The sequence below is a fragment of the Schistocerca serialis genome, chromosome 10 (genome assembly GCF_023864345.2).
Source record: "Schistocerca serialis cubense isolate TAMUIC-IGC-003099 chromosome 10, iqSchSeri2.2, whole genome shotgun sequence".
NCBI lineage: Eukaryota > Metazoa > Arthropoda > Insecta > Orthoptera > Acrididae > Schistocerca > Schistocerca serialis.
The window spans coordinates 162,337,015-162,359,160 of NC_064647.1; the positions used below are offsets into that span (position 1 = coordinate 162,337,015).

Consider the following 22,146-nt stretch of genomic DNA (forward strand, 5'->3'; position numbering starts at 1 on the left):
GTCTCCCTTCACTACCTGAATAATTTCTTTAATCTATTCATACATTTTATCAATTTCTTCATCATCTACAGAGCTAGTTGGCATATAAACTTGTACTACTGTAGTAGACATGGGCCTCGTGTCTATCTTGGCCACAATAATGCGTTCACTATGCTGTTTGTAGTAGCTTACCCGCATTCCTATTTTCCTATTCATTATTAAACCTACTCCTGCATTACCCCTATTTGATTTTGTATTTATAACCCTGTATTCACCTGACCAAAAGTCTTGTTCCTCCTGCCACCGAACTTCACTAATTCCCACTATATGTAATTTTAACCTATCCATTTCCCTTTATAAATTTTCTAACTTGCCTGCCTGATTAAGGGATCTGACATTCCACACTCGGATTTATAGAACGCCAGTTTTCTTTCTCCTGATAATGACGTTCTCCTGAGTAGTCCACACCCGGAGATCCGAATGGAATATTTTATCCAAGAGGACACCATCATCATTTAACCATACAGTAAAGCTGCATGCCCTCGGGAAAAATTAGGGCTGTAGTTTCCCCTTGCTTTAGCCGTTCGCAGTACCAGCATAGGAAGGCCGTTTTGGTTAGTGTTACAAGGCCAGATCAGTCAATCATCCAGACTTGCCCCTGCAACTACTGAAAAGGCTGCTGCCCCTCTTCAGAAACCACATGTTTGTCTGGCCTCTCAACAGATACCCCTCCGTTGTGGTTGCACCTACAGTACGGCCATCTGTATTGCTGAGGCACGCAAGCCTCCCCACCAACGGCAAGGTCCATGGTTCATGGGGGTAGGTATATGCCCAAAATGACCACCTCTGACCACAATGCATCATAGATGAAAACTTAGAATGGATACCAGCTGTACTGTTTCTAATGGAACAGTATTACTGCTTGGCCAATTAGATCAACCACTGTTTGTGGTTTTGAAGTGTACTGTGTTTTTGGCAGAAACCCAACAACAAAAGTCTAAAAGGTTACAAATGGTGATTGAGATGGATTCTTCACAGCACTTTCCCTTTGTCCTATCCATTTTGAAGGCACTGTGCTAAAGAGAAATTCCCCCCACTTCGAGCTGAAGGTGAGGAGGTGCCTCATCCCATTGAAAGTAATATTATTCATCATCAAAAATACTGTTAAGTCCTAGAGTTACCACAGATAATTTCTAGGTGTCAGTCTCTTCACAGAAGTACAGTCCGATTAACCTTCAAGGCGGCGGACCACAACGGCCTGATACTCACGACAGATTAATAGGCCTTTCTTCAGTTACTTATAGATTTTTATTAGCCTAGTACACACAAATATAGCCAACAGCCTTGCCACAGTGGTAACACCAGTACCCAACAGATCACAAAAGTCAAGCACTGTCGGGCTAGGCTGGCACTACGATGGGTGACCGTCCAGTCTGCCAAGCGCTGGTGTCAAGCGGGGTGCACGGTGCACTCAGCCTTGTGAAGTGAACTGATGAGCTACTCGATTGAGAAGTAGCAGCTATGGTCTTGTAAACTGAAATATGGGCGGGAGAGCAGTGTAATGACCACATACCCCTCCATACCTGCATCTAGTGACACCTATAGACTGAGGATGGCACAGCAGCTGATTGGTATTGTCAGGCCTTCATGGCATGTTCAGTGGGAGTTTAGTTCTGTACACACAAATATGGAGATCAATTTTCCTTTTAGGCTTAAAGGTAACTTCATGTAACCAAAGATACATTCATCTTTCTCACCCATTTTGATGAACTGCTCACAAAATTCAATTCACCTACTGGAATCATCCTCGTTCACAGCATGGATAAGTGTTGGGAGTGTGAATCTTCTATCTCTCTGAGACAGCAGAATTCTGTGAATACAGTTTTGCTGCTCCCAGTCTCATGAGAAGATTTCCTCACAGACTTTTTCAGGTATTGCGTGTACATCTAAATTGCTGCGTCACTACTTCTGCTATCTGCTGAATGTCTCTTTCTTCTGCTATGTCCATTTTGCACATCATGCACCATTCCATCAACTTCAAACTTGTCTCAGATTCCTATAATTGCTAGTCGTGAGGGAGGTGGTGCTCCTAATTCAACTCTCCAGCATCATCGAACATTCACACACTGTTTGCAGTAACACTAACATCCACTTCCATTCTCCAAACAATAATGGTAAACATTTATTTCCAATCCTGCAACATAAGGAAGCATGGCTATGTCTTTCCATTGCCTTCTGAATCATTATACACCAAAAATTATTTCTATCTGGTTTAATCAAAGAGAGATTCTGTTTCAAAGCGTGTATATATTACTTTAGACAACCTGTAGATAAGACAGTGCGAGCATCATATCAGCAGAGTTAGAGAGGTGGTGCATAGCCCAGATGTGTACCTGCTCAGGTGTTAGAGTTTCCCAGTATTCAACTTTTGAATTGTGTCCCCATTTTCTCTGTTAGTTTAGCAGCCATGACCTTCACTAGTTGTCTCAAGAAGCCATATCAATTGCAATGAAATATAATATCAATGACACCGAGTTGCAGACAGGCGCAATGGAAAGACTGAAAGCATTCAGCCGAAGTCTTCTTTATAAAGGAAATGCGTGCATGCGCGCCCCCACACACGCACACACCCACACAAAAAAGCAAGCAAGCACACCTCACACACACATGATCGCTATCTCTGGCCACTATGGCAAGAATTTTGGCATTCTAGAGTGGTCGGAAGCAGAGGTCGTGTTTGTGAGGTGTGCTTGCTTGTATGAATGTGTGTGTGTGTGTGTGTGTGTCTTTTCTGAAGAAGGCTTTGGCTGAAAGCTTATATGTAACAGTCTTTTCGTTATGCCTGTCTATAGCTCAACGTATCACCTTTACCGCGAGTAGCAACCTACCCTTTTCATAATACTGTTGATATTCCAACTTGGACATTCCATGCAAACATTATCATTAGTAAAGAGCCATTATCACCAAATTAAAACAACTGCAATAAGCTTTTAATCTTTTATCATTAATTATTTTGAGATAATTTTACATTAATTGAGGCACTGGAAAGGGATAGCGTGTAGGGGAGGAGGGGGGGGGGGGGGGGAGGATGGGAATTTACACTTTAAAAATGGTGAACAGTGTATGAAGAACCCATACAAGTGGTATAGAGAAGTCAGTAAGTCCCTACAAGGAGCAATTCATTTTCAGCAGCTTTCCAGAGAGAGCATTAATGTATAATGACCCGCAGACTGTCAAAATTATATTGGACAATACACTGATGGTTGTCTCCAGACAGCAAAGTGATTTCAGTATTAAATAATCTTGATGGGGCAATATGACTAATATAGGTGCCAGCTTTTACTTGGCCATTGGGTTCATTTCGCACTCATAGACGGAAAAGAGGAAGTGTACATGGGTTAAGGAGTGGTGCAAGAAGAGGGAAGACTGATACATAAAAATTTACTGACTCAAGGAGAAGCAAGCCAAATGATTATCAGAACTTTCTGAGGATGGACACTCACTCATTTGATGTACTGTTGCAAATGATTACACCTATAATTAAGAAAAACGGCCATCATTTGCAAGATGCCACTCTTACATCTCAGCACCTGTTAATATCTTACATTATTTGGCTACAGGAAATTAATTTAAAGACCTAAAAATAATGAGTCCAATATCACTCACTACAGTCAATAAGATCAATCATGATGGAAATACGCATGGTCATTATGAGAAGCTTGAAACATTACATTAAGGTAAGGATAGATGTATGTACTTCTTTAAAGCTGAATTTATGGTTGTATTTAAATTAGAAGGGGTTTCTTGTCTTTGCAAAAAGTTCACAGAATCAAAACTACCAAAGCATTTGCTATAGTAGCTCAACAGCTATAGCTATGATTTTCGTCGCACTTCCCATAACTAGTCTGCAATGAATTTAATTTCTTTACCAATTGCAGATTGTCTGATTTTGGATAAGTTTCTCTGTATTTTGACAATGATTGAGTGTCTCACTCAGTTTTCTTCCAACTATTGCTGTACTCATTTGATTTTACACATCATAAGGCTGGCAACCCAAATAAAACTCCAGTAATTCTAAAACGAATGTGCATTCCACGTATTTTGAGCTGTTTCCCGAAATGATTCAAACTTTTTTTCAAAAATTATTGCAGGTGACGAAACTTGGTGCTATGCTTATGATCTGAATCAAAGCAACAATCAAGCCAGTAGAAGATTCCAAGTAAGTCTCACCCCAAGAAATCTCACCTGGTAAAATCAAACATTTAAACAATGCTGACTTGTTTTTTCAATGTGAGAGGAGTTGTCAATTCAGTGTTCTTTTTTCAAGGTCAGACAGTTAACCAGGCTTTCCACTTGGAAGTTTTGAATAGCCTGCAAAACTGTGTGTGGCAAAAGCAGTCAGGTGACTGGTTTTTCCATCATGATAATGTCCTTGCTTACACAGCCCTGTCCGTATGACGACTCTCAAGTGAAAAAGGTATGTCTGACCCCTGTTCCTCAACCCTCGATACTCACCTGACCTTGCCCCGTAGACATGTTTTTGTTTCCTACAATGTAAAGTGAAATGAGATGAAAGTGTTTTGCTGATGTTACTGAGGTGAAGACAAAAAAGATGGAGATGCTGTCAAGCATCACGGAAGATAAATTTAAATACTGTTTTGAAAAATGGAATATAAGATTAGACAAGTGTAATACTGCACGTGAAGATTACTTTGAAGGTTTGTGATTAAAATTTGAATACATAAGTTAAAAATTTTGGTTTCTTTTGGGTACCCCCTCGTACTGTACCAGTCATATACCATCAGCCAGATGAAAACCAGAGAAGATTTAAATCTCAGCAACGCTTTGATCTTTTAAAAAAGACTAGAGCTGATTTTGCATTCTGATTAGTTAATATCAATAAGCCACAATTCCATCACTCCATGCCAAAATGAAACAGCATTCAAAGCAGTGAGAAGAAACTGGTGTCTCAGCATCAGAATAGGGGATGTGGACTCCATCTGCCACAAATATAGAGACCAGTATTTTCTGAAGTTCATTACTTTGCAAAAAGTATGACAACTAGTCAGTAATACACAATTCTTGTAAGGAAACGAGATGAAAAATGAGAGAGAAGATGCTAGAAAGCTTCTTTATGAGAGGTACCAAAGTTTTAATTATCACCTAAAAATAAGTTGATTAATAATTTTTTGTTTGTCTGCAAGTAAATGTCGGAAGACATGTTATACATCGAAATCCCCAGGTTTGAAATCACAGGAATGTAGCACACCGCTAGATGAGCCAAGAGAAATGAGACTGCTGATAAAGTGAAGTATTGTGCGGCAATTCATTTTCTGCGTCTCAAGGGGAGCAACACTGCAACAATCCATTCCAAGCTGGAAATGTATGGTAACAGTACACAATCAAGTGACACAGTAAGTGGATGGTGCAGACATTTACAGTATGGTCAAACAAGTACGAATGCCAAAGAACAAAGTGCCACACCTGATCTCTAAGAAGAAGCAGGAACAATTACAGATATGGAGACCCAGTGCTAAGTAGGATTATCACAATCAATGTGATGGGGGGCGAAATGAAAATCAGTCAAGGATTAATCATTTTCACTATCCTACACGTAACAACAATATGAGGGCTGTGGATCCACTTTGCTGCAAAACACTTTTGTTTTATTTATCTGATTTCCCAAACTAGTTTCAGCGGCAATATCACCCTCACCAGTGGGTTTTTCATTAGTCTGTAATGCAAAATCAGCTCTATTACGTACATTACAAAACACTATTATACATGTACTTTTTGGTTCCAAATATTGTAGTCCGTGAATAGTTTTATAATGTCTTTACTTTAAATCAGAGCAGGGTTTCCATGCTCGTTGCTACTATTTCAGTGTATTTTGTGTGCCTGGTTGTCATTTCTTTGGCATGCAGCATGTCATGTCATCGGCAACTGTATGAGTGGTTGTTACTAACAAATATGAAAAACTGAACTTGTTTATGTCAACGTTAGTGATGTGGATACAGTTTTGGTGTGCACTACGATATTACATAATTTGTCACGTACTCTAGTTTGCTGGTCAGCTTGTAGTTTCTTTTAAATGCAGACAAACATTACTTTTACACCTTGATCATAATTCAAAAATATTGCACCATTTTGCTGTTTTTGTGTGGGGCAAGAATCTATTGCATACTGTGGGGAGGTTTTGAAAATTGTAGCACGGGTTCCGACGACTTCTGTTCCTTATTTATGACTCTGTGTGATATGTGGGAATTTGAGAGAGATAGTAATAATGCTGGCAGATATAAATGCTCTTTTTTCATATTTGTTAATAACACCTGCTCATACAGCTGCAGATGGCATGCTGTATGCTGAAGAAATGGCAACAAAACACAGAAAATATGGCAGAAAGAAAGGCAACAAAAACAGAAACCATACTGATATTTAAAGTTAATAAGTGATTATAAAACTATTAACAGGCTACAAAACAGCACACAAGTAATTAATGTTTTGTAGTGTTTATATCAATGTTAATTTTGCATGTTCTAGTATGATGGTGATATTGTCACTAAAACTAGTTTGGAGAAGAAAATAAATGAAACAAAAGTGTTTTGCATAAAAGCAGATCCACAACGCCATCTTGTTGTTTTTATGCAAACACCAACCTTAGGGAGAGCTTCCTTATAAAGTGATTGATCCTGTATATTGTTTTGAATATGACAAAAAGGTGACTGCCTGCTGGGTTTCATGATCGTTCACTTCCTTTCAAAGAGCCTGGTGAATGGAGGCGGCAGTGAAAATTTTGTTGCTGTGTCGGGACTTCTTTAGTGTTCTAATCGCCTTGGACAAATGACAGACATGTGACTACAGCCCCATGACAAAGGAGCATAGCAAGCAATGAATATGTTGATTTACTTCTGGACATCATCGAACAAGGCGACACTGAGTGCTTTTTGGGACTACCATTATGCTTTAACTGTCACAGAGCAAATTATTAATGTCTCCTGAGAAGATTACTGGAGGCTTGCACGAAGACAAAGGGTCACAGGAAGCTGTCTGGGAGGGGGCGGGGGGTGGGGGTTTGCTCCCTGGGAGTGGTGTCCAACCCACAGCAGGCAGCCCAAAGCAAGTATCAATGCAGCCCATCCAGTGAGCATCTATCTCACAATCAGGTAAAAAAAATTCACACAATACTAACACATATTCCTTACAGAACAACAGAAAAGGTGGTAGAGATCGACCTTGAGAAACATCAGTTTGGATTCCAGAGAAATGTAGGAACAAGTGAGTCAATACCTCTTCCCACACTCCATATGTGAATGGAACAGGAAGAAACCCTAGGAACTGGTACAACGGGATTTACCCCTCTGCCATGCAGCTCATGGTGGTTGGCAGAGTATAAATTTAGATGTAGATGTAGGAGTGAGACAGGATCATAGCCTATCACAAATGTTATTCAATCTATATACTGAATAAGCAGTATAGAAAACCAAGTAAAAATTTGGAGCAGGAATTAAAGTTCTGTCAGGCACAGCAAAGGACTTGGGAGAGCAGTTGAATGGAATTGACGGTGTCTTGAAAGGAGGATATAAGATGAAGTACAACAAAAGCAAAGCAACAATATCGAATAACGAGATAAGGGAATTAGTAAACGAGACACAAAGAAGTAGATGAGTTTCTAGTATTAGGGCAGCAAAATAACTGACGATGGCAGAAGTAGAGTGGATATAAAATGTAGTTAGAATGGCAATACTTTAGACAAGAAGAGAGAAGCTTTTGGAATGTGGTGCTGCAGAAGAATGCTGAAGATTGAGTTGGTAGATCATGTAACTAATGCGGTGGTACTGTATAGAATTGGGGAGAAAATTAATTTGCGGAACAACCTGAAAAGAAGAAGGGATCGGTTGACAGGACACATTCTGAGACATCAAGGGGTCACCAATTTAGTACTGGAAGGAATTGTGTGGGGTAAATATTGTAGAGGGAGACCAAAAGATGAATACAGTAAGCAAATTCAGAAGGCTGTTGGTTGCAGTAGTTATTTAGAGATGAAGAGGCTTGCAAACAATAGAGTAGAATGGAGTGTTGCATGAAACCAGTTTTCAGACTGAAGACAAAGAAACGATGAATTGAATATTTTCAATTTGAAACTCATGCAAATCATGATGATGCTCTCTGTTCCTCCATCCCTTATTCTGTACCCTGTTGTTGCATATTCAGATGAAGAAACCATTGCATGGCAGGAATGTCAGAATGACTATGAGGGATTTTCAAGCTGGAATGTTTCCTGGATTGCCAAAATGAAAACTTCAAAACCAGGGTCTCAGTCCACATTCGCGAGAGTCAGAGAGAGCAACAGGTCAGAGGCATTGGTAAGCACTATCCCAGCTTCAACCGGGAGATTTTCAAAATGTTTGGTGAAATTGTTGCAGTTAATGAAGTAAATAAAATCTATTTATTTCTAAATGTCTCGCCAACAAACTACAACTGTGCACTACAACTTCAACCTGATAAATAATGTCAGAGATTGCAATGTGTGTGACTAGTATACTATTTGACCCTTCAATTTGAATGTAAAAATTTCCCCGCATTATTTCAGTCTGAAGCACATGTCATCAAGAAGTCTGTCAAATTAACACTAAACTTAAAGAATGCAGTGATATTATCTCTGTTATATGGGAGAGAAACCATAAGCACTAAAAAAACTGAAGAGAACATGTTGATGTTTAAATGGAAAATTCTGAGAAACATCTTTGATCTACGAAGGTGGTTTGAAAGTTCTCGGAATCACCACAAAAGGTCAGCGTTGATTTGATTTAGTCTGATTTTAATAGGGAAGCTAAAACAGCTTAGGTCTAACCCACCACTGTCCGCACCGAAACTAAGTTTACTGAGGTCAGTGTTAGCACAACAAGTTGTTTACATGATATTCATTGGACTGTTGCCTGTAAACACATGCCGCATTAGTGCTCTTGGAAGAGGGCTGTGGCGGTCACGTGGTTCTGCTGCTGTTCCTGCATAGTGATTTGCGAATATGGGAAAAAAAAATCAAGATTCAAGCAGTGATTAAGTACTTTGTAAAGAAAGGTATGAAAGCAAAGGACATTAATGCTGATTTCCAGAATACCCTGGGGGACTCTGCTCCTTCATGTTCAACTGTTGCCAAGTGGACAAATTAATTTAAATTTTGTCGAGAAAGCTTAGATGATGATCCGTGCAGTGGTTGGCCAAGATGTGTCACTACTCCAGAAATCATTGCAAAAGTGCACAAAATGGTCATGGAGGATTGCTGATTAAAAGTGTGTGAAATTGCTCACAGTTGCCAGATGTCATCTGATAGGGTATATCACATTTTAACTGAAGAATTAGAAATGAAAAAATTATCTGCAAGATAATGACGCTGGATCAAAAACGCATGAGAATGGGCATTACACAAACTAAGGTATGAATTGTTGCCACACCCACCTTATTCACCTGATATGGCTCCATCAGACTTCCACCTCTTCCCAACACTAAAAATTTTTCTTGATGGATGAACATTCATTTCAAACTAAGAACTGACAGCCAGAATTGACAATTATTTTGCAGGCCTGGAGGAAACTCATTTTTGAGATAGGATCAAGGCACTGGAACATCGTTGGACCAAGCGCATTAATCTACGAGGAGCCTACGTTGAAAAATAAAAAAAGTTTCAGTGATGAAAGTACTTTTTTCTATTCCATTCCAATAACTTTTCAAACCACCCTCGTAATCCATAAAGAGAACAATGGGAAACATAGAAAGAACCAGGAACTGTATGACCTGATGAAACAATCGAATGTCGTGCAGAAAATCAAAGTGTGGAGAGTAAGTCCCGCAGGGTACACTGCCAGGAGGTAACACACTGCGCCAAAGCTGTGCTTACGGGAAAGTCTGACGGTACCCGTCAAACTGGAAGACATGGGAGCACTGGGAGGATGAACTGCAGAAGGACCTTCAGGAGATGGGTGTCCGTGAGAACTGGTTCCAAAGTGCACTAGAATGCCATCTATGGAAGGTCATCATGAGGTCAACACATGATCGATATATATTTATGAATGTAGGTTAAATGTAAAACCTGATAAACAGCTTGAAGAAATGATTATGTTTGAAATTACTGTTAACTTTTCTCATACATAATTTTGATGTTTTGTTAGCTTGTAAATGTAGCTAAACTTAATGAACGTACTGCTGGATGCCACAATATTATTATTTCATACAAACCATCTACGAATCCAACTTTACATATAACCAGCTTAAAAATGTGTGAAAAAGTATTAAACAAATATCTGACTGTAATGATTTATTCAGCTTTAGTCCAAAATTTAGGGAACATTTAGTGCCAAAAATTATTAAGCAATTAAAATATAATTTAGATTCATTTCAAGACAACTGATTGAAAAAACTACTTTATTAATTTTTAATTATACATTTAAATATGTACGCATATCAATAATGGATCATAATACGGTAATTTTTGTATGTTATTTGTGCTCTGGCATCAGTCCCACCAATTTAGTCAAAGTTTCTTGTTGTCACACTGCAGTACCAGTCTCTGCTACGTCACGTGAATTTAAGCCATGGTTGGTTGGTACGAGGGGTGGAGGGGACCAAACATTGAGGCCATCGGTCCCATCGGATTAAGGAAGGATGGGGAAGGCAGTCGGCCATGTCCTTTCAGAGGAACCATCCTGGCATTTGCCTGAAGCGATTTAAGGAAATCACAAAAAACCTAATCAGGATGGTCGGAGGTGAGTTTGAACCGTCATCATCCCAAATGAGAGTCCAGTGTGCTAACCACTGTGCCACCTCGCTTGTTTGAAGCTATGTAAAAGTTCATCAGCACATAATGTTTACTGTATAAAGTTTTGTTAAAAGTTGGTGCAAATGCAAGTAATTGAGAGAAGAACATGAATGCAAAAAGTTGTCTGGTTATTAATTTATGCAACAACCCACACAAACATTTTAGTTAAAGCACCCAAAGCTAAGTAAATTTTCAAAATTCATAATTAGTCATTTGTTAACATTTGTTATATTTGTCGCTTGATATATAATGGCAATGTATTCCAATCTAATCATCTGCCATTTCTTAAAGTCAAACAATTCTTATAATTTTGTATAAATTATCATATCACATAAGGTACAGGTAATACATCAATATTACAAATCAATAAACAAAGGCATGGCATTTTCAATATCGTAAATGCATACAAGGTGTGGTTTAACAGGATTTTTTTTAATTTCATAGGCTTTAAACACCTGATTTTCAAATTTTTTGTCTTCCTGGAACATACGTTCTTTATGTATGTTTGAATTTTCAGCTGTTTTGAATATTTAGTTCATTGTAGACAATTGAAAATATTGTGTGTGTTTTCACGTGCTCAGCATATTTTTATTTTTGAAAAAGATGGATCACAGAATTTGCATTACATTTTCCTTGAAAAAATGGAATAAAGTGCTGCAGCACATTCAAAATGTTGACTGTGGATTTTGGTAAATCTACAATGAGTAAGATTGATAATTGGCAACAATATGGAAGAAGTTACGAAAACTGCTGAATCACCATCAGAGGTTGCTGATGGTATCGACATATCCTTTGGCTCATACCAAGCAATTTTTTTGAATGTTTTGGGTATGAAATGTACAGCAACAAAATTTGTTCCAAAACTGTTGAATTTTGACCAAAAACAATGTTGCACGAAACATCGCTCAGGAATGCTAAATGAAGTCAACAATGATCCAGAACTTCTAAAGAAGGCTATAACAAGTGACAAAATGTGGGTACATGGGTATGACATCAAAACCAAGGCCCAATCATCACAATGGAAACTGCCTGAAGAGCTAAGACCAAAAATAATTCGAGAAGTTTTTTCTCACTGTTTTCTTTGATCGTAATGATTATGGTCGTACAGTCAACAGGTATGCTACTGGAAGTTACGCGTTATTTGCTTGAAGAAATCTGAAGAAAATGATCAGAATTGTGGCAAAACCACTTCTGCAAATTACATCACGATAAAACTCCCGCTCACACTTCAATACTTGTTCGTGATTACTTTGATAGAAAACAAAACCATTATGTTGCCTCAGTCACCATATTCACTGGGCTTGGCCCCCTGGGACTTTTTCGTATTCCCGAGGCTGAACAGAACCACGAAAGATTATCAATTTTCCGCCACTGATGAGATAAAAACAGAATCATTGAAGGAGTTAAACAACTTAATAATGAGCGAGTTCCAGAGGTGCTTCCAAGATAGGAAAAAATGATGGCACAAGTGTATTATATCTGAGGAGTATTACTTTGATGGGGACAAAGCTGATGATGATGATGAATAAATAAAATTCTTCTTAAACAAAAATCCCATTACTTTGTGATCAAACCTCATATGCAACTGAAATCTACAATTTCCCTTTATTAAAGTTTTTATTTTTAGAAGTAGTACTGAACTTCTGTACATTGAGAGGTTTTGAAATTAGTTCACCAAAAAAAGTCTGGTATTCCCTTGCAAGATGTTTACGTACTAAAGCATGAGGCACCTTTTTTTTAAAGTGAGTACAGTTTTGAAATAAAAATAAAGCAAACAGACTTTTCTTAGCAATTTTTTTGGTACACAGATTGTACCATTAAACCAGCTTTCAATACCATCCTTGTAGGAATCTGCTGCCTCAGCATAACTTTCGATAATTTAGATGTTCTTTAACAATTTCATAAGGTGCTCTATATATAAGCCTGAAAGTTTTGTTTTGGCTGCAGAGTTCTATGTGGATGGTATTCAAAGTTGGTTGTACAATATGGTAAGTGCCGTAATATTGATGCGAATTACGTTGAAACATAGATTAAAGTACAGACTTTCATGTAAAAAATAAAACTGCTGAGAAGAGTCTACTTGTTTTATTTTTATTCCAAAACAGTACCTACTTAAAACACACACACACACACACACACACACACACACACACACACACACCTTGTAAATGTGTTATCAAATAAAATAACTCTGCTATGTATACTAAATCAATAGTTATTTCTTGTATCCTACTCCATAGGGCAAAGAGAAATGTAAAAATGAGTGGATTAATGCAAATTTATAAAACATCAAAAATTGTGAACTCACATATTCTAACTGTTCTCCAATACATAAATATATCAGATCCTCACCAGTTCAGATAGCAGCTTGTCATAAGAGAACTACTTGTCGTAACAGAACTACAAATTCGGAAGTACGTATTTACAATTACGCTATCTAAGCTACACACTAGTTTTAAAACTGAAGGGTCTGCAGTGGAACAAAAAGCAAGAACGATTTTGTCTACTATGGCAGTGTCAGTACATGCTTGTTGTGAGTGCTGAGGAAAAGCAAGGGGGGTGAGTTGGAGATTGGTTGTAAGCAGCCAATGAAATAGTATCAGACAGGCATAGCAATTCCTAGCAATTAGTTGAAGCAGTTCTACCACCTCCTTATTTTAATATCACCACATACACTGCAATTTGTTATAAGAACAAGACGATCAAAAAAGTAGACACAGAAGCTCCAAATGCAGTAATTCTATGTAATTTTTCACGTTCCAATGTAACTAAAAGGTTAAGGCAATGTATTCGAAGAAACTGTAATCAGCAATCCACAGAAGACATTTAAAATGTCAAGGTAAAGAAACAAAACATGAAAGTTAAAGCAATTCCATACATTAGTATAATAAATGTAAACAGCTGACCAAATGAAGTGATTGAATTAAGACTACATTGTGCCACTGTTTACTCCACATGTATTCCAAGTATTATGGTAAGAGTTACACAGTCATCACGAAGATGCAGAGGAACGGCCAACACCTGTCACCCAGTGTGTTGAAAACCACCGATCAACCAAAACATTTAACCACCTGCTTAACAGTGAGCTGATCCACCTTTCAAATGCAAAACATCAGCAATTCTGTGTGGCACTGATTCTGAGCTGTGTACCAGCTCGTATCGACAAGCTGCGAGACATTGCTACTCACAGACTTGCTGACAGATATCACGGCTTCCCAACAGGTGCAGACGGCACACAAAGAGGCAGAGAAGGAAACTTGATGGTGAGCTTGCTGATGTGACTTTTGTCTCTGTAGGCTTTGCAGTGCTTACTGGGCCTCGGTTCTGAAGCAGCAGGTTGTGCGTTTGAGAGATTGAAACCACTGTTTATATTCCACGGGAAATGGGGTGACGGCTGAGGTGATGCAACATTCCCTGTGTGTAGTGCACAGCCCAATCAATGGAAGTATACAGCCGAGTGGGCCTCAAACTCTTCATCGCAAGTTCTGGAGGCAGGCCTCAGTGCGTTCGACATCCCGTGTGGTGAGCGATGGAGGACATCAGTTTCTGTGAAGGTATTATAGAAGTTTCATCCACTTTCTTACTGAATCTGGTGATCTTGAACTTCATTAAATTTCAACTATTGATTAGTGATCCATTAAAGATCCACTGTCTTGTAATACCACTGGAAGGGTTTTGGAGCTGTAAAATAAAAGTAACGGGGATCTAAGGCAACAACACATTTTTATAGAGGTACTTTTTGTACGGTAAGAACATTCTTATTTTAGATAAGCTATTTAAGGCATTGTTCTGCAGAAAGTTGTAGGTATTTTTTAAGACCTGCATGCCAAGTCTTGCTGTGATACGACTCCTTTGGTGAACATTTATCTTTTAATATACATAATAATTAACAGGCCAGTTGTGTGCTGCACGCAAAGTTTGGACCATAATTATTTCTTGTATGAATTTCAATGTTCATTCCTAATAAGTTGTGTGCATTTCCCTTGGTTTAACCATTTATATTGCTTGTTGTAACTCTGCTCTCTTACACTGTAGTAAATTGAGCTGCTAGTGTGGCTTTTTGTAACTGAATTTAATTACTCCTTAACTATGACGGACCATCTCTCAGACTGCTACAATTTTTTGCATTGTGATATTTCGACCCTCCTCTGCGAAGTGAAATAGACTCCTCTGTGTACCTTCCTATTGGTTGGCAAGCTACACATGCCAGAAATCTTGCATTGTTGCTGTTCTTTGTTTCTTATTTATGGGCCCTGAGAGGTCCCACAGATGTACCAGTGTTCTGTTGAATGCTACTGTTTTTTCATTGCAGGGAAACGGGAAAGCTGGGCTGGGCCTTCTATGGAACACGTTTTATGTAAGACAGATGCGGATGTTCAAAGACATCTCAGTGAATCTTCAGATGAGTCTTTGATTACAGTGATAATGATCCAGATTTCAAGATCTTTAGTGATCACAAAACAAATTCAGAACAGGAAACAGATTATGACCTATCCTATCTATGAGATGTTGATGCCAATGAAGTAAAAGCATTAATTTGTCTGTTAACATATTCATGCATTTTCAAATTGGGAAACAAATGGGTTTACAGCTTGTTTGCAACCAATTGGACAGGCAGAGATGTTTTCAGATGCACAGTTAGTAAAAAGAGATTTCTGTTTTTGTTATCTGTCTTACAATTTTACGGCCCAAATGACTGGGAGGAGACAAAGAAAGTAGACAAGTCAGCAGCAATTTCACAAATCTCCTGTGTTTCATCGAAAATAGTCAACTTTGCTACTCTTCTGGTGCAACAATGTGTGTCAATGAAATCTTTGTACCTTTCTGGGAAGGTGTGGGTTTAGAATGTATATGCCAAACAAACTTGCAAAATATCATAGGAAAATTCAGTGTTTGAATGAGTTGCCGCATGAGAAGACGGTCTTTGGTCGTTTGTGGTACATCAAGCTTATCCAGAGGCACACGTAATGATGAGATTGATCTTCACGTAGACTCTAGCATGAGATATTGCTGGGCCTCATATGCAGTGCAGACTTTCTGTTGGATACTTGCCTCGAGAACTGAGTGACACCATAATCATTATTTTAAAAATTATAAGCTATCAAAGAACCAAAGTAAATATGAAAAATAAATCTTGAGGCTTGGTCCTTGTATTGCTATATAAGTTACATCAATGACATATGTGCCAGTAACACTTTAAATAATAGCATAAATGGCCAGTCTTCTTGGTCCGATATTCCTATAAGTGCCAACTTCAAAGTGTTAATGGGGTGACTAATACTTTTCTTGAAGTTTCAACAAAGGCTGCATAGAGGATCAAAGCGCTATCGTTGCTGCAACAGGTGTCCTGGTTGCAAATGTAACAGTATGTGTCTTACACTCATTGGAAAATGGCACTGGAACAGTTAGGTAACATCAAGTTTTGTGTTGAAGTTACGCACATCAGCCGATCACTAATATTTGCAACTGCCTTACCTATAGATTAAGATTTATACTATTTGGCTGAATTAGTCACACCAATCATATATTCATCTAAAAACAAAGATGATTTGACTTACCAAATGAAAGTGCTGGCAGGTCGACCTGCCAGCACTTTCATTTGGTAAGTCAAATCATCTTTATTTTTAGATATATATTTCCTACGTGGAATGTTTCCCTCTATTATAACCAATCATATATTCACATACAGTAAATTGTTTGAAAAAGTGTTTACTGCAGTGAATGTTTAAGTCATCCAAATTTTTTTCATGGTATGCTTTGTTTCATGACGGCAGGGAGGACATTAAGGAGACGCCAAGAGCATCAAAGCCACAAATAAGATGTACAGATGAAAATATGTAAAAAGAAGCCAATATCATTGCATCAGATACATGTTTTTCTCCATTGCTAATCAAGGAGCTGTCAGGAATACCGAAAACTTTCATGCACAGAATTTTGCCTGAGGGTTTGGGCAATTTGAGTGTGGTTTGTGCTGCATGCAATCTGAGGCGATGAAAAATATGGCAGAGTCCAACTCTGCAATGACCTGTTACAAGCAGCTCAAAGTGTGATACTGTAATTGGTAATGAGACAAGATGTTTCCAACAGGAACCCCTTAAAAAGCGGCAGAGTGTAGTGTGGTTTAGCCCACAAAAGCTGAAACCCAAGAAAGTGCACTTGCGAGAAGAGGCATGCAAAGACAAATCTGACACTTTTATTCCATTCCAAAGGAATGATTCACACGGCATTTGTACCACATGTGCAAACCATTGATTCTGAGTATTATCTCAACATCCTCCAAATGTTTGAGGGTGAAAATTTGTCGAATTTAACTTGACTTCCGTAAGGTAGGTTCCCAGTCACTCCCCCACAATGCCCCAGCCCACAAAGAAAAGACTGTGGACGAGTTTCTTGCCGGCAAATGGATCACATTCCTTGGTCAACAGATATCTGGTTGTTCCCTAAATTGAAGTTAGCATTGAAGGAACATAGTTACAATGCAGTTACAGACACCCAAGAAAATTGCACTGCAGCACTAAATGCAGTTCAAAAAAATAACTACAGTGATTGTTTCAAAACACTTCTAAAATGTTTTCAGCTGTGTATTGATTCAGGGAGAGGCTATTTTGAATGAATACAGTGATTTTGTGAACATAATAAATTATTTTTCCTACCCATCATCCTAATGGAACTGGGACACGTCTACATCTGCATACACCATATGGTCCGTGGTGGAGGGTACTCTGTACCACCAATAGTCATTTCCTTTTCTGTTCAACTCACAAACAGAGTGAGGGGAAGAAGGCTGTCGACACACCTCTGTACAAGCCCTAATCTTATCTTCACATACACTGGTGGCAGTAGAACCATTCAGCAGTCAGCCCCAAATTCTGGTTCTCTAACTTTTCTCAATAGTGCACCTCAGAAAGAATGCTGCCTTCCCTCCAGTAATTACCATACAAGTTCCGACAGCAACTCCGTAATAGATGTGTGTTGTTTGAACCTACGTAACAAATATGGCAGCCTCCCTTTGAACTGCTTCGACATCTTCCTTTAATTCGACCTGCTGCGGATCCCAAACACTCGATAATAGGTCGCACTAGTACCCTACATGCACTCTCTTTTACAGATGTACCATACTTTCCTAAAATTCTCCAAATACATTAAAGTCAACCAATCACCTCTCCTACTAAAATCCTCACATACTCGTTCCATTCACTTTGCAGTGTTATGCCTAGATATTTAATCGACATGACCGTGTCAAGAAACACACTACTAATGTTGTATTCAAACATGAGTTTGTTTTTCCTAGTCATCTGCATTAACTTACATTTTTCTACATTCAGAGCCAGCTGTCATTCATCACACCGACTACAAACACACATTGCGTGTGATCCTAGAAGATTTTATAAAACATGCTTGTTCTTCGCCCATTGAGCTCCTAACAGAGAAGCCTTGGCTAAAAAAACTACGTGTTAAAATGCCAACTGATTTACAACGATCAGCCAGAACATTATGATCATCAAACCTAACAGCCGGTGTGTCCACCTTTGGTACGGATAACAGCAGTGATGCATTGTGGCATGGAAACAATGAGGCCTTGGTAGGGTGCTAGAGCACCACTCTGCACACACACGAGTCACTTAATTCCTGCAAATTCCGAGGAGGGTGACAATGGGCTCCAATGTCACATTCAATCACATCCCGGATGTGTTCCATTGGGTTCAGATCTGGCGGGTTGTGAGACCAACACATCAGCTGAAACTCACCACTGTGTTCCTTGAGCCACTCCATCACTCTCCTGTCCTCATGACTTGGGGCAATATCTTCCTGAAAAATAATACTGCTGTCGGGAAACACAATCATCATAAAGGGGTGTACATAGTCTGCAACCAGTGTACGATATTCCCTGTCCATAACGGTGCCTTGCATGAGCTTCACTGGACCCATGGATAGCCACGTAAATGTTCCCCCGAGCATAATGAAGCCACTGCCAGCTTGTCTCCATTCCACAGTACAGGTGTCAAGGAGCTGTTCCCATGGAAGACGACGGATTTGTGATCTCTCACGGGCACAATGAAGGAGGTATTGGGATTCATCAGACCATGCTCTGCCACCGTGCCAATATCCAGTGCCGATGGGGTAACATGCCCATTTTTTTTGTTGTTGCCGATGTTGTGGTGTTAAAACTGGCAGATGCATGGGTCATTGGCTGCAGAGGCCCATCATTAGAAGTGTTCGGTGCACCACGAGTTCACTTACACTTATACTCCACCCAGCATTAAAGTCTGATGTTAGTTCCATCGCAATTTGCTACCTGTCCTGTTTTACCAGTCTGCCCAGCTTACGATGTTTGATATCTGTAATGAGGGGTGGCCACCCAACCACACATCTGGACATGGTTTCACCTTGGTTTTTCCACATGTTAAAGACACTCCTTGAACACCCAACAAGTCTTGCAGTTTCCAAAATGCTCATGACGAGCCTCCAGGCCGTCACAATCTGCCCTTGGTCAAACCCAGGCACATCGCACGCATTCCCCATTCCACACACAGACAGCACACTCACTGATAACTACATGCACCATGCATATGTCTGACTAGCAGTCATTCCTCGATTTATACTGACAGGAGGTCGCTGGTCATAATGCTCTGGCTGATCAATGTATAATGCTGCTTCCTTCATTTGAATTTACGTTATTAGTATGTGGACATTTTCTTATCTTCATAATTTAACAAATTATATACATTACTTAATACAACAATTCCACAACCAACAAAGAACAACAAGCATAAGATGAGGCTGAAGAAAAATACAGAAAAGTGCGGTAAGCGGGGTCCAGTGCACAACAGGCATATGTTAGATTGTATATCGCACCTTTCTTCAAACTCAAGGTACCTCTTGATGGATTCTGGCTCCAGCACAATGCCCCTGCAGTGGCACTGGTGCACCTTCTGTGGCAAACAGAAGCTCACTTCTATCCAATTGTTGATGCGGATCTGTACCAGCCCTGTCGTGCTCAAGTCCTCGTACACAGAGCGCAACTTGCGAGCTAGAGCAGAGCGTTGCACTATCAGCTCGAAGGGACACTCAGTATCGTCCAAATGACTCCCACGATCTCGATCCTCCTCCGGCCTGTAAATATACAGTACAGTATCGACCAACAGTAAAAAATGTAGTAAGTGTTATAACAGGATTCGCAACACATAAGAATATAAAAATTGTAAACAGGATTCGCAACACATAAGAACATAAAAAATGTAAACAAGTAGAATCATTGTGAAGATACTGAATTATTTTTGAACGAACTCTCCTGGAAGAATTAAAGGGATCGGTAGAAGAAAGGGCTTACCAAAAACAGTATATTTTGTGTTATTGTAAGTTATATGTTCTGTGGAATTCAAAGAAAAGAACATAAATACAAAAAGCCGAAAGAATTTATATCAACATCTATATTCTGCATACTTCTGTGAAGTGCATGGCAGAGGCTATGACCCATTTTACCAATTATTACGATTTCTTCCCATTCCATTTACGTATGAAGCACAGGAAAAATAACTGACTGAATGCCTTTGTGCATACAGTAATTATTCTAATCTTATCCTCACGGTCTCTAGCTGAGCAATACGTAGGGGGTATATTCCTAGAGTTATCATTTAAAGCCGGTTCTTGAAACTTTGTTAGTAGACTTTCACAGGATAGTTTGCATCCATCTTCAAGAGTCTTCCAGTTCAGTTCCCTCAGTATCTCTGTGATTCACTGCCATGGATCAAACAAAGCTGTGACCTTCTCTGTGCATGTTCAACATTCCTGTTAGTCTTATTTGGTATGGGTCCCACACATTCGAGCAATATTCTAGAACTGGTAACACAAGTGATTTGTAAGCTATCTCCTTTGTAGACTGAATGTATTTCCCCAGTATTCTACCAATAAACTAACATCTACTACCTACTTTACCCTTGACTGAGCCTATGTGATCATTCCTTTTCATATTCCTAAAAAGTGTTACATCCAGGCATTTTTATGGGTTGGCTGATTCTAACAGCGACTTTATTGATTTTATAATCACAGGATACCATGTTGTTGTTGTTGTTGTTGTTGTTTTCCATTTTGTGCAGTGCACAATTTTAAAGTAAATTGCCAATCTTTGCATCACTTTGAAATCTTATCAAGATCGGACTGAAAATTTATGTCACTTCTTTCAGACAATACTTCATTATACATAACCATGTCATCTGCCGGAAGCCTGAGGTTGCTATTGTCTGCAAGGTCATTAATATACAACACGAACATACCAACACACTTCCACACCTAAAGTTCCTTCTAAATCTGTTGATGACTGTCCATCTGAGATAACATGCTGTGTCCTCCCCACCAAAAAGGAGACAGCGCTCTCTAATCTTACATATGAAACAATTAGGTCCCAGCATGTGGTGCATTCAGGAACAAAACCGATAATGTGATTAAGCTAGTAAATACTACACTGAGAGTCTGCAATTTCTACTGCCGATCCCTTCAATTATCAGGTGTGGTGTCACAAGGCTTAGGCCTGTCCCACCCCTCATTAAATCGACCAAGACTTATATGAAAAATTGTAAGAATAGTTAGTATTACTATGTTCTTACGTTTGTCTTTTTGGGTTTTCAGAAATACTGTGTGAAGAAAGTTTATTTATGTTGCAGATAATGTGGAAGATGTTGCCCAACGATCACCACGAAAGTTCGACGTAGCGGCAAGTGGGCAAGGAATAAAAAGAATGCTGCAAACTACCGTGAGCCACGGAAGAGCCTGGGCCGCAAGGGTGTCGAGCTTCCTAGGTCGTTGTTGGACAACGTCAAAGGAAGAGATATTCTTTTCTCTCTTTGTAAACAGATCAATCGAGTCTTGAAAGATTCTTGTAAAATGTTTAGGCGGGTGACACATTAGGTGGGACCCGATGACTGTAATACTTACACAGTTATTAAAAAGGTGTTAAACGGCAAAAGCAATAGTTCATCATTTATACAGATAAAAAGTAGTAAAGATATAGGAAAGGAAGAGTTGCAGCGTCAGAACGAAAAATGATACATCGCTCAGCAATGAAGGAGGATGTAAACCGCGGGTGTTACGAGGTGAAAACAAACCAATTGATGAAGCAGTAATTAAGCATAAAGCCACGTAACACTGCACAGGTAAGTAGAAATCATAATAGACTACAGTTCAAAATGTAGTGGAAGAATCACCACTGGAAAAAAAAACACCCTATCTATCTATTTTGGACACTGAGATATATTAACAAACGCTCATCCATCCACCAACATTTATATTTCCTTTAGTTTCCCTGAGAACGTAAAGGCAAATACTGTGGTGCAAAAGAGTCAAAACTGAAAATACTG

The 22,146-nt window shown here is 39.1% G+C and overlaps 1 protein-coding gene across 2 annotated transcripts in view; it reads right to left on the minus strand.

Moving 5' to 3' along the window:
* LOC126425168 (GATOR complex protein NPRL3) overlaps positions 1-22,146 on the minus strand; it is an 89,130-nt gene that overhangs the window by 57,046 nt on the left and 9,938 nt on the right. Inside the window, exon 2 of one of the 2 annotated variants that reach the window (XM_050088120.1) lies at positions 19,670-19,906. In XM_050088120.1, the coding sequence (XP_049944077.1) occupies positions 19,670-19,906 (237 nt within the window). Of the gene's footprint in view, positions 1-19,648; positions 19,907-22,146 lie in introns of both variants that reach the window. The other variant, XM_050088119.1, reaches the window with a different exon arrangement.